We start from the raw sequence: 13891 nt of genomic DNA on the forward strand, positions 1-13891 counted from the left end.
ACCTGCCAAACCATCATAATAGTAAATGTATTTACTCACAATCGGTTAGTAATTTATGGATTTCTAACCTTTGAAGTAATCAGGAAGCGACTTATTACTTACTTTACTTTCCCAGCTAGCCGGGAAAGTACTTTCCCGGCTAGCATCTGCCACTTTTCTACCTGCAAATGTCAATGTCATTTTTGATTAAAAGATGGTTTAGAAAGAATAGAATCCACTCAACATTTATTTAATTAAGAAACAACAACAACAATGACAAAAAGAAAACTATTTGGAATTATAAATATTAATAGTTACATTGGAATTATGATTACTATTAACGGTTAACTTGTTTTGTTACCTAGCAACAATCTCACAGGTTACTTAAAATAATTCATCCTATCACATAATGAAAATGGATACAGATATTTGAAACGAAATTATTATTGGTAGATTGTGAGTATTAGAAATCCATAAACTACTAACCGATTGTGAGTAAAATAGTATACAAACCTCGCGGGAACTCATTCTAGCCTCGCGTCTGTAGTTTACCTCGGTGCTTCGCACCTCTGTAAACTACCTTACCGCTCGGCTGAAATAGAGTACTTTCCCGCTAGGTATGTAATATACTATTATCTGGCAAGTATTTCGAGGCGACGCGACACACTATGAGGAAAAAGTCCTCTGAATGGAATATGTATATGTTACCGGCCAATCCCGATTTCAGGACAAACTAGTTTGGCCTAGGCCAAACTAGATTGTCCTAACCGCGTTATGATAAACTAGTATGGCCTAGGCCAAACTAGTTTGTCCTAACCGCGTTATGATAAACTAGTATGGCCTAGGCCAAACTAGTTTGTCCTATCGCGCGTAGGCCAAACTAGTTTATCCTGATATAAATAAACACACTTCATGCCAAGCTAGTTTGGCCTAGGCCAAACTAGTTTATCCTGATATAAAGACGCACACTTCAGACCTAGGCCAAACTAGTTTATCCTGATATAATAAAGATTCACACTTCAGGATAAACTAGTACGGCCTTCTTTTTCTTCTTCTTCTTCTTCTTGTAGTGCCTATCCGTTTCGGATGTTGGCGACCATCATGGCAATCTCTACTTTTCACACTGCTGCTCTGAAAAGATTTGTAGTGGTTGTGTTGAACCACGTACGTAGATTTTTCAGCCAGGAAATCCTTCGCCTAGTACGGCCTAGCCTACACTAATTTAGCCAAGTCGAAAGTAATTTGACGAACATGTAAGGACTTTTACATGCGGGGAATTCCCAAATCACGTCCTTTATAATCCAAGGATCGTACTAAAAGTGAGAAATTTGACCTAGGCTGTCTCCGTCGGTCCGTCCGACCGCGAATATAACTGCTCCGTCACTATACTAGGTAGAATGACAAATAAGGTGTCAAATGAAAGCTTATAATCCAAGGATGTTACTAAAGGTGAGAAATTTGAGCTAGGCTGTCTGTCCGTCGATCCGTCCGACCGCGAAAATAACTGCTCCGTCACTATACCAGGTAGAATGAAAAATGAGGTGTCAAATAAATGCTTATAATCCAAAGATGTTATTAAAGGAGAGAAATCTTAGCGAGGCTGTCTGTCCGTCTTTCCGTCCGATCGCGAATGTAATTCTTCCGTCAATATACCAGATATAATGACAAATGAGGTGTCAAATGAAAGCTTATAATCCAATTCTGGTACTAAAGGTGAGAAAGGACCCCGCAGAAACCTTATGGGAAATGGCTCTCTGTGAAATGCTCTGATACTTTGGATTCTGGTAGTCCTTGATATGTAGAACAAAAGACTTCATGGGCGCGTAGCTCCAAAAAATTATAGTTCTAAGATATAAGCCTCTGAAGTTATAGGTATAGTGAGGACGTTTGAGTTGAAATAAATTATTTTCTCGAGAATGGGAGACTCTGGAGATAAATTACGAATCAGCTCGATTTTTATTTTTAAATAATAATTTTTTGGCGTATATATCATACTAGTGACGTCATCCATCTGGGCGTGATGACGCAATCGGTGATTTTTTAAATAGGAATAGGGGTCGTGTGATAGCTCATTTGAAAGGTAATTCAATTCTCTATTCACTAATGTAAACATTAACATAATTATTTATACAGGGTGGCCAAAACTTTTTTTAATTAAATTAATTGAGACAAAAAGAAGAATGTATATAATTTATTTATTTCGAAATACATTTTACTGCTGTCAGAAAACAGAAAAAAATGTTAATTTGAAAAATAAACATTGCCTTTCGCTTAAATTAAATGTTCAAACTGCTAAGAGGCAGGTAGGTGGCAGCTTTAATATTGAATTAAAGCGAAAAACAATATCTTTTTCTGTTTTCTGACAGCAGTAAAATATATTTCGAATTAAATAAATTATATACATTCTTCTTTTTGTCTCAATTAATTTAATTCAAAAAAAAATTTGGGCACCCTGTATAAATGATTATGTTGATGTTTATATTAGTGAAGAGAGAATTAAATAGCCTTTCAAATGAGCTATCACACGACCCCTATTCCTATGTAAAAATATTATCGATTGCGTCATCACGCCCAGATGGATGACGTCACTAGTATGATATATATGCCAAAAAATTATAATTTAAAAATAGAAATTGACCTGATTCATACTTTATCTCCAGAGTCGCCAATCCTCGAGAAAATGAATTTATTCCAACTCAAACGTCCTCACTATACCTATATCTTCAGAGGCTTATATCTTAGAACTAGAACTATGATTTTTTGGAGCTACGCGTCTATGGAGTCTTTTGTTCTACACATCAAGAACTACCAGAATCCAAAGTTTCAGAGCATTTGACAGATAGCCATTTCCCATAAAGTTTCTGCGGGGTCCTTTGTTCTAGGACTTCCGGTTCTAGACGCTCACTTCAGGCCAAACTAGTTTGGGCTTTAGTAACATCCTTGGATTATAAGCTTTTATTTGACACCTCATTTTTCATTCTACCTGGTATAGTGACAGAACAGTTATATTCGCGGTCGGATGGACCGACAGACAGACAGCCTAGGTCAATTTTTTCACTTTTAGTACCATCCTTGGATTATAAGCTTTCATTTGACACCTCATTTGTCATTCTACCTGGTATAGTGACGGAGCAGTTATATTCGAGGTCGGACAGACCGACAGACAGACAGCCTAGGTCAAATTCCTAACTTTTAGTACCATCCTTGTATTATAAGCTTTCATTTAACACCTGGCTGAAAAATCTACGTACGTGGTTCAACACAACCACTACAAGTCTTTTCAGAGCAGCAGTGTGAAAAGTAGAGATTGCCATGATGTTCGCCAACATCCTAAACGGATAGGCACTACAAGAAGTTTATCCTGAAGTGTGAATCTTTATTATATCAGAATAAACTAGTTTGGCCTGAAGTGTGCGTCTTTATATCAGGATAAACTAGTTTGGCCTAGGCTAAACTAGTTTGGGCTGAAGTGTGTTTATTTATATCAGGATAAACTAGTTTAGCCTACGCGTGATAGGATAAACTAGTTTGACCTAGGTCATACTAGTTTATAGTTTGGCCTAGGCCAAACTAGTTTGTCCTGAAATCGGGTTTGACCGGTGACATAAATATACATTATTTTAATATATTTATAGGTTGCAGTTACATAAGAAAAGTATCCAATTGATGAATAAAACACAAATCGTGAATAGTAGTATAATTTTCTGTCTTATTTTAAAACACCCTGGGACTCATTTCTTATCTTGTCAACTTATATCACTAAACTAATGTAATACTTAAAAATACGCGTAATCTAAAGAACTTGTAACTTATACCACTAAACTAATAATATATTACTTAAAAATACCCGTAAACTAAAGAAGTTTAATGTTTTCAAAATAACTAAGAATACTGTAAACTGTATCACTAAGCAAGTTGATGAAGAAAATACACGAATGAATAACTGAATGGATTCTGATTCAAGCGAACTGACCGACTGACCGTACGTTCATGAAATTTGACGTCACGGAGGCGATAACGATGAAACTAAGCGCCAATGATGAGTAACACGTTTCATTATTAGATTTCAATATTTTTAGCAATTTTCTTCAAAGTGGGAACACGCTTTTCTCGATTATTACTGGACACAGAAAGGTGAAAAAAAATCAACGATTACAGAAAACAAAACTCTTTCGAGTGATGGGAGTAAAAAGTTTGGTTATAATAGAACGTTAAACATTATAATATAATTTTTCAACAGAATTTTCAAAAAAATAAAAAAGTAAAACCATCATTTTAAAGGCAACATAATTTCGAATAACGTATCCAAATTTCGAGACATTCTGTCGGTAAATAACCGAGAAAACACTGTCCCTATTTGAAAACAAGCTATTTTACTTTACCCCACTATTTATATTCCCATGAATGTGTTCTAGTGCTTGAGACATGTCAGTATGTATTTTATAGATACGCAGGCTATTATGTTTGGATTATATTATTAATTTTTGCTAATTTGTCTAACGATGTAAAAGTCTTTATTTTCACACAAGAAGCTTTATACTCATCAATAAAAGGTGCTATGACTTTATTGCTTCCTTGAATACTTAGGTTGTAAGATATAGGTAGTCAAATTATATTATGAAATGGTTGTGCCTTACTTTTCAAATTTTATTTACAGATCTTTGATCCAACCCTCAAAAAAAAGAAAAAGAAGAAGAAGACCACTTTCGACATTGATGCTGCTCTAGCTGAAGGTAACATTGAAAATGATTCAGGGAATGCCCCAGCTGCAGAAGCTGATAATATTGAATCAAAACCTGACGATGATCAGGATGATGGAAATGTGGACATTGATTTAGATTTCACTAAAAAGAAAAAGAAGAAGAAAAAGCCTTTCTCAGCTGATGATTTAGATTCTTCCCCAGCTGATAATAAAGCTGAAACTACTCAAGATGGAGCTGGGGACAATGATGGGGGTATGGATGATAACTTTGATTTAGATATGGACTTTAGTAAAAAGAAGAAGAAGAAAACCAAGAAACCTAAGAATTTAGACGAACTTATTGCAGAAACTGAGGAGAAGGATGATGATCAGGAGAATGGTAAGTTGTATGATATTAATCTTACTGAAACATATCGAAACATCTTTTTATATAGAGAGTATAATTTTTTATATCTTTGTCCTACATGCTGCCCACCTGTGGAGTCAGTATCAGAAACAGGTAACATCAAACAAGTTTAGATTATTCATACAAGAACTTATCAGAATTTGTTAATTATGTATCTGTAAATAGTAAGTTCTTTAAAGGTAAAATATTGCAAAATCTCTAAATTTTAAAGAACCGCTTAGATTGACATGAAATTTGGCATACGCATAGCTAACAAGTCAAAGAAAAAAAGTGATATTGTGCCGATGTGTGCTTTTGCCCTAGGGGTGAGTTTCACCCCCTTTCGGGGGTGAAAATATATGTTCGAAATAAGTCCGGAAATGGATAAAATGACTAATTCTAAGCAACTTTTGTTCTATAAATTTTTTCACCAAGATAATAAGATAACCAAGATTAAAAGTAAGTATTTGGTTGAAAAAAAAATTCTTATCAAAAATATAGCACCTAAAAAAGTGAAAAACATGGTGTATATATTAGGTCACTTTACCTAGTAGAAGCAGAGTTATAGCTAATGAAAAATAGGTTCATATTCGTCAAATTCCAAATCGAATATTTTAACGTGCCATAACCAAAAAACGAAGCACTTTTTTGAGGAAAACTCATTTTAACTTTTTTAAAGTGTTTAAAAAATGCTTATCCTTGTTTTTTTTTTAAATTAGCATCAAAAGTAAACAAGTTGCACTCAAAATAAAGTTAATCCCTTTTTTGGTAAGAATTCGGGAAAATCACCCCCTAATTAGCATTTCAAATTAACTTAATTGTTACCACTTCACAAGTTTTTACTCGCGTATGTATTGATCATAATATGATCTGTAGGTTTCATCGGTTCAAAGTCCTTATTTTTGAAAGAGTTGTAGTTAAAAGGGCTTGAATGAGTCACTTATCACGAGTGTATGCAAATTTAGAAACACCGAATCTTAACCAATTTTTGTCGTACAGAAAAACAAAAAAATACAAAATATTCTGAAAAGTAAAGCCTACTTTTTTTATTGTTTAAGATTTTTGGTATCTCTAACAACTTTTAAATTTTTTTTTTCAAAATAAAAATTTTTAAAAATTTTACTTTAAAACCAAATTTTTTCAAAAATAAGCATATTGAATCGATAAAACTTACTGATCATATAAACACAACATAAGTAAAGTAACTTGTGAAGCGGTAACGATTAATTTCATTTAAGTTGCTAATTGGGGGGTGATCTTCCTGATTTTTTTTGCCAAAACAAAAGGGACTAACTTTATTTTGAGCATAAAACTAACTTTATGAAAACAAAAATAAAGCTTTTTTTTTAAACACTTTAAAAAAGTTGTAATGTGTTTTCCCCAAGAATGCTTCATTATTTGGATATTTCACATTGAATTATTTGGAATTTTTCGAATATGAACCTATTTTTCATTAGCTATAACTCTGCTTTTGCTAGGTATAGAGACCTAATATATACACCGTTTTTTCACTTTTTTATAGGCTATAGTTTTGCTAAGAATATTTTTTTTGTCAAAATGCTTACGTCTTGAGTTATTTGCGAAAAACCGTCTAAAAACGTGGTTATTTTGTTGAAAGATGAACATATTCACTTACAAATAACTCGAAAAGTATTGATTTGGTGAAAAAACTCTATAGAACTCTTAAAATTAGTCGGTTTATCCATTTCGGGACTTATCTCGGACATATATTTTTTCACCTCCGAGATAAGGTGAAACTCACCCCCAGAGCAAAAGCACACATCGGCACCATATCACTTTTTTCTTTGAAAAAGCAAAAACCGTGAAAGAATGTACTAAAAAGAGTAGTAGATCCACTCAGTTCGTGAAAAAATTCCACTCAGTTCCAAAATAATGCAAAAAAAGGTTGCCACTCCTACCCACGGCTTCCCCCAAAACCCTCCATAAGAATCGTAAAAAATCAAATATCGCTTAATTTTTATTTATTTTTAATTAACTGTATAGAAACTGACCTCATTTGGGACAAAATGCAAAAATTGAATAGAAAAGCTACCCCTTTCACCTTTAGCACATTCACGGACACGACGCATATGAAGTCACTTACTCCATAAGAAAATGTGTCTACATCTGAAGCGTGTCCGCGAATGTATTAAAAAGCATTTTGATTTTTGTCGATAGGACACTCTAATCAAAAGATATCGAATTTTTACCATCAAGTGGATACACATTTTATTTAAAAATTTATTATTTAAAATATTGATTTCAAGTGCGCAAATGGCGTTCCAAATCGCCAGTCGCTTCGGGCGTTGTTATGATAGAACGGTACTTTCTACACAAAAAGTGCTAGTAAAAATTTTTGGCCAAAATTATCTTAGATACATTTCTTATTTGAAACATTTTTTCTACGGCATGCAGATTATTGCTAAATCAATGTTTTTCGCGCGCCCCCCCCCCCCCATTCAAGGGAAGGTTTAGGAGGAAACCCGGGGGTAGGAGTGACAAATTTCTTTGCATCTTTTTTGAGGTCCCAAAATTATCATTCTCAGCAAAGTTCAGTTCTCCCGTCACTTTGACGATTCACCACTTCCTATATTTTTTTACATATGAAGTAAACTAACAGCTTTCCAATTTATAACATAAAATCTGCTCTATTATTGAATTATTGTTAATTATTTTTTAATATATGAAATTATTGAAAATTATTGTTTTTTCTTCTTCAAACTATGTTCGTCCACTGCTGGACATAGACCCCTTCCATTTTCTTCCATCAATTTCTACTCTTGGCAATTCGCATCCACTGTTTACCCGCGACTTGTATGATATGATCTGTCCACCTCTTCTGCAGTCTGCTGCTTACTCCTCGCCTGTTCTCGTTTGGTCTCTAGTTTGTTAATCTCTGTGTCCATTTTTCAGGATTATCTCAGTCAACATGCACGACCCATTGCCACTTGAGCCTTGGTATACATTCTGCGACATCAGTAATCTTTGTTCTTTCACGAATGTCAATATTTCGAATCCTGTCTCTCAAACTAATCCCTAACATGGCCCTCTCCGTCGCTCTTTGGGTTGTACTGAGCTGATCTAAGGTTTTCTTTGTAAAGACCATGGTCTCCAGTCCATATGTAGTTACAGGCGAGATAGATTTGTCATAACGTTTGCTCTACGTTTTAGACACTTTGGTAGTTATATCTGTATTCTTCAAAATAATCGGTACTATGAATCCTATGACCGGTACTAAAAATTCGCAATTAATGAAATCGATTCATCTGTGGCATATAAGGAAATGTACCAGTTTTCGTCTTTCTAAATAGGTTTTTTTTTAATTCAATGAACGAAAAATTTTCAAATTTATTTTTCTAGAAAACAGTGTATCCTATCAACTTAAAGCAAGAGTATCTTTTAGTACTAGAATACCTCACAATTTAATAATTCAGAGTCAAAAATGCTTAAAAATTAAAGGCAAAAAAGTTATGCGATAAAATAACCGTTGCCCTACCCAAAACGGACGCCTATGATCGGTACTAAAAATTCGCAACGGATGGAATAGATTTATCTCTGGAAGATAAATACGCGCACCATTTTTTTTTCTAAATAGAAGCGTTCTGGAGGTATTTAAGAAAAACTCGTTACAAGACGCCATCTTCAAAGAGCTCTAGCTACCATATGAAGCATTTTCGGACTAAGTGAATTGGGTTAAATTGTCTTAACCCATTCGCTGCCAATCACGCGCCAGCGCGTTATGTGGTTAGTGCAGTCAGGTGCCGTTCACGCGCCAGCGAGTGAGTGTTACGGTTACTTCAGTTAGGTGCCGTTCAACACACTGGCTCCTAGCCAAGTTCCATCCTCTTCGATCGGCAGCGAATGGGTTAAAATTATCTGAAGAATCTTCTGTCTTCGTTTGTCGGTAGAGTTTCTGGACACCCTGTATATAGTGGTCTACATTTTCAAGACTGACGTTGTCAATAACAAGATTAGTTTATAAATCATTCATTATTTTTGTTTTCTGAAGGTTCATTTTGAGACCTACTTTATTTGATTGCTGGTGTAATTCCTTCAACATTTGCTCCAGTTCCTTGATAGCTGTACTAAATAATACTATGTTATCCGGAATCCTCAAATGATTCAAACGTACACCATCAATGTTTAGACCTTTTTCCTCCCAGTCAAGCTGTTTGAATACATTTTCCAATGCTAAGGTGTAAATCTTTGGTGAAATAGTATCACCTTGTCTAATAGCTTTACCATTCTTTCATTTTTTTCGTCTTCATTGATGTTGATGTGGAATGTGACCTGACAAAATTCGAGCATCCCTCACGGCTGACAAAAAGGACCAAGTTTCAATACTATCGAAAGCCTTGTGAAAGTAAATAAATGCCATAAGTATGTAAAGATACAAATTATATTCTGTGGTTTTTTCTACCAGTTTTCTGATGGTTTGTAAGTGATTGCCTATTATTACTAGTGTGACCAACTAGCCCAAAAAATCCGGGACATGACCCGAATTACGAAGTCGTGTCCCGGCGTCCCGGACAAGGCTGCTGGGCCATCCGAATTTTCAACGTTTTGGTAAAATTCCATATTGAAATTTTTAATACATTATTCCTCTAAGAATTCACATCAAATTGAATTTTTGGGACGAAAAAATGTCGACAATTTCTACACTGTTATACTAGTACCACATCCAAAACGCATACATTTTATATCGTCGTATTATTGTTCCACGAAAACTCAAACTCTGGACTTTTTCCGGTTTCTGTATTTTAATTATCGTCTTCTGAAAAGACGATTTAAAAACATGAATATCAAATAATGATAATTATATTTTAACCCAAGGTTTAATTTACACGGAAATCCAACATTAGTTGATTTTCTAATTTTTCGTTTTTTTTAAGAACAATTTCCGGTTTGAAAGTCGAAACGTCAAAAACAAAATGTCAAAAGACAAAAATGTAATTATCAGTAGTAATTGCACAAGAGCTCTGAAATTATTGAATTTTTCCCGAGTGACACTTTGACAGTTTTAATTTCACGAGCCGAAGGCGAGTGAAATTATGTCAAAGTGTCACGAGAGCAAAAATTCTATATTAATTTCAGAGGTCGAGTGCAATTTGTTGCGATTATTTCATGAATAAAACTGTTCAAAACCAAAATTTTATTGTAATTTATTTATGTAAGTACCATTAAACACAGTTTTTATAAATATTTGACGATTGAAAGTCATCACTTTTATAATTTTTAAAACATTAATTGTCATTAATGTCACTGAATGTATTTTTTCGTAGCAACGAAGGGCATCTGACGTAATATACTTAACGACGGGAGATTATCAAAAATGATCGATTTAATTCAGATTTCTGTAGCTTTCTATTGGTCAGAATCTCCTATGAATGAAATAATCATTACAACCCATTCCATCAAAAAAATTTTTGTCAACATACAATTAAATAATCAATAAAATGATGGTATTAAAGTTTTATATTATTTAAAAAAAATGGCCCGATTTTAATTGAAAAGTCCCGGATTTTAGGTAGTTTTTTCAGTCTTGTCCCGAATTTGACTAAATTGGAGTTGGTCACACTAATTATTACCTATTGTTACCATTTCTAAATCCTGCCTGTTCAACCGGTTGATATAAATCAAGTTTTTGTGTTATGTCAAATTATTGTTAAATAATAAGTACATTATATTATGTTAAATCATTGTTAAATAATACTAATTAATTTTTTTAACTCTCAACAGTAGATGAAAATTCAACACAATGGGTCAATTCCGATCGGGACTACACATATGACGAATTACTAAACCGTGCCTTTGAAATAATGAGAGATAAAAATCCAGATATGGCTGCCGGTAAGAAACAGAAGTTCGTCATGAGACCTCCTCAAGTAGTCAAAATCGGCGCCAAAAAGACGTCATTTGCGAATTTCACAGAGATATGCAAAATGCTTCATCGTCAACCCAAGCATCTTTTAGATTTTTTACTAGCTGAATTGGGTACCAGCGGGTCTGTGGACGGTAATAATCAGCTCATCATTAAAGGAAGGTTTCAACAGAAACAAATTGAAAATGTACTCAGGAGGTAAGAAAATTGTTTTTTATTGAAACGTAAAAATGTTGCAGCAAATTCTACTTTATTTGATCATTATTTTTTCACTCTACTACACCAATAGATACGAAAATATCATTTGATTTAGTAATTTAGGTTTGGTAATCGAGAGCAAAGTTGAGATTAGAAAATTCCTGTTCAGACGTTTAACTCTTAACTCACTCAAACTCGAGTAACATCTTAAATTAATATAAAATTCTTGATAAAAATTACTTTAAAGACATCATCTTACCTAAATAGGATTGCTATTCTAATGGATAAGTATATGCACAAACAGCCAAGCACTTTACTAGTTTATTGTGTCTGGACATGTCATTAATAGATTTTCGGCCCAGTCTCGGGCTACGTCGGTTCCATCTTTGTTGGAGAGCCACGTATCTTCGAGGGTACACTGATGAGGACAGTTTGTGCATGTAAGAAGATGTTCATGTTCTGTGTTTCTTCACAGTCACAGTTCACATCATCTGGGTCTATTTTCCCCCTAACGTATGGTCCTAAAGTTTTGGGAAAAATTTCAAAAGCATATAACTCTGACCACAATATCTTATATTTTTATTAAATTATTCAACAATTTAACTTAATTATCCTTATTATAAATCAAAATTCAAATGACAGACAAGGGACCATTATTTTCGATTTGCCTAATAATTCCCCTGACACGTTGCATCATCCTTTGGACAACCTCGGCGTCAATTTCTCTAATTTTTGTATACAGGGTGCGCCAAACCTATGGTTTTCTTTGATTACGGCTAAATTATGGGATATACAAAAAAATGTTTTTAACAAAATTAATGTATATCGAAACCGTCTATAATTTAAAATTATTTTCGATTATACAGGGTGAGTCAGAACGACGGTACGAACCAAAGTTTTGTTTTTTTAAATAGAACACCCTATATATTAAATCATTTTTGAATATATTTTTTAAAAATATTAAGAATTTGTATAAGGTATTATAGGCCTAAAGTTAACAATTTTCGAAATATTTACACTTTTATTCAGAAAAATGGTAATATTCAAAGGGCTGTGAATTAGGCTTTCAAGGTAATAAAAATTTAAATGATATTCCAAAGTTTTTTTAGTATACTGTTATTTTTAAATAAATTAACATATTTGACGTATAGCCATGAGTATACAGTGTGATCACTATTTTCAAATACAAAATTTTGTCATTTTTTTTAATGGGACACCCTGTATATGAGTATTTCCTTTTGTAGTAAATATTTCAACCTTTCTTTTGGTATAAGGTTGTATGCACCTAGCATGTTTCGTTTTGTAGATATTTAAAAAAAACTATGGATTTTACGTTTTTGCGGATTTTTTATTAAAAAAATTTTTTGCAAAAAAAATAATTATAATCTGGTTTTAGAAACATCCATTAAAATATCAAATATGAAAATAAAAACGTAATTAAAGATTAAAATAAATCGCATACTAGTACAATTCAATTGAATTAAAACTTTGAATTGAACTTAAAATTATTTTACAAAAAATATTTTACCATACTAATGAATGCCTAAATTAGTTACTAAATTAAATAAACAACCAAATTTGATATCTACCCTAGAAACTTTTCTACCCTAGTAACTTTATTGTACCCAATTTTGTTAGTTAAATTGTGTATCAGTTTTTAACTTTTTAATTTACCTACACCTTGAGAACGTATAAAGTATGCTTTGAAACAAATGAACGTTATAGAAGTATATTATGAAGTAAATAGTATCTACATGTAGTTGTGTCACAAAAGCTGGTAATAATTTCTAATGGTTTCGCCCAAAACAAATAATGTCATATCCACCAATTATTCGGTTGAAAAATTGAATTTTAACTATTTATAATGGGAAATAAGCCACAATATTATTAAAAAATGATTTTTATTAACGTTTCGACGCCCAAATCGGGTGCCGTTGTCAAAATACAAAATACTACTAACAGAAACAAAAATGTTGTTGCTTAGTAAAAAAATTCTTCTAATAATTTATTTAATTTGACTCATTTATATCGGCAATTCAGATACTATTGATACATTTTAAAGTAGAAGACTTTAAAATGATATTGCCAATATTTATGAGTTGCGTTCCTGGGACGACTTTACTGAAAGATAGTTCATTCGATTACATGAAATCAACCCCAACTCAAGAATATCCGTCACAAAAAAATCATAGCATGTGATCTGTCTTTAAAAAGACAACCACATGCAACGGTGACATTAAAATTCTCGCGTTAGAGATCTCATAGTAAATCACGAGGGAAAACCAGGAAAAACCTCGTGATACTATCCCGACATCGTAAGTATTTGGTCTTATATTTAATGTACTCTCAAAAATTAATACCAAATTCTGACTTTACTATAATTTTGTTTAAATTATAAATAATATCAATAATACATGGATATATAAGTAATACTAAAATATAAAATATGTTCTAACTCGACTATTGACTTACTAATTGTGGTATTTTCTTTCTATTGACTTCCTCTTTCAGTATGGGTATCCACATCCTACTGCATTCCACCGAGGAATTTGCGACACAATTGGTTTCGTTTAGCATAATTAGAGCCGCTTCTTTAATTTTTCTCTTTTTACTATCTGTTTCTTTCAGGACTATACTTGAATCTCTCCACTGAACTCTATGTTCATTATCTCATGCGTGTTGACATATTATTATTTGAGATCTATCAAATTCTCTATTTTTAATATATGATTGATGTTCACTTATT

At 33.1% G+C, this 13891-nt stretch overlaps 1 protein-coding gene across 1 annotated transcript in view; it reads left to right on the forward strand.

Annotated features, from left to right (window-relative positions):
• LOC126892369 (eukaryotic translation initiation factor 2 subunit 2) overlaps positions 1-13891 on the forward strand; it is a 52010-nt gene that overhangs the window by 11935 nt on the left and 26184 nt on the right. Inside the window, exons 2-3 of the mRNA XM_050661892.1 lie at positions 4637-5060; positions 10806-11145. Coding sequence (XP_050517849.1) covers positions 4637-5060; positions 10806-11145 — 764 coding nt within the window. The remainder of the gene's footprint in view (positions 1-4636; positions 5061-10805; positions 11146-13891) is intronic.

Source organism: Diabrotica virgifera, chromosome 9, assembly GCF_917563875.1.
Source record: "Diabrotica virgifera virgifera chromosome 9, PGI_DIABVI_V3a".
Lineage (NCBI taxonomy): Eukaryota > Metazoa > Arthropoda > Insecta > Coleoptera > Chrysomelidae > Diabrotica > Diabrotica virgifera.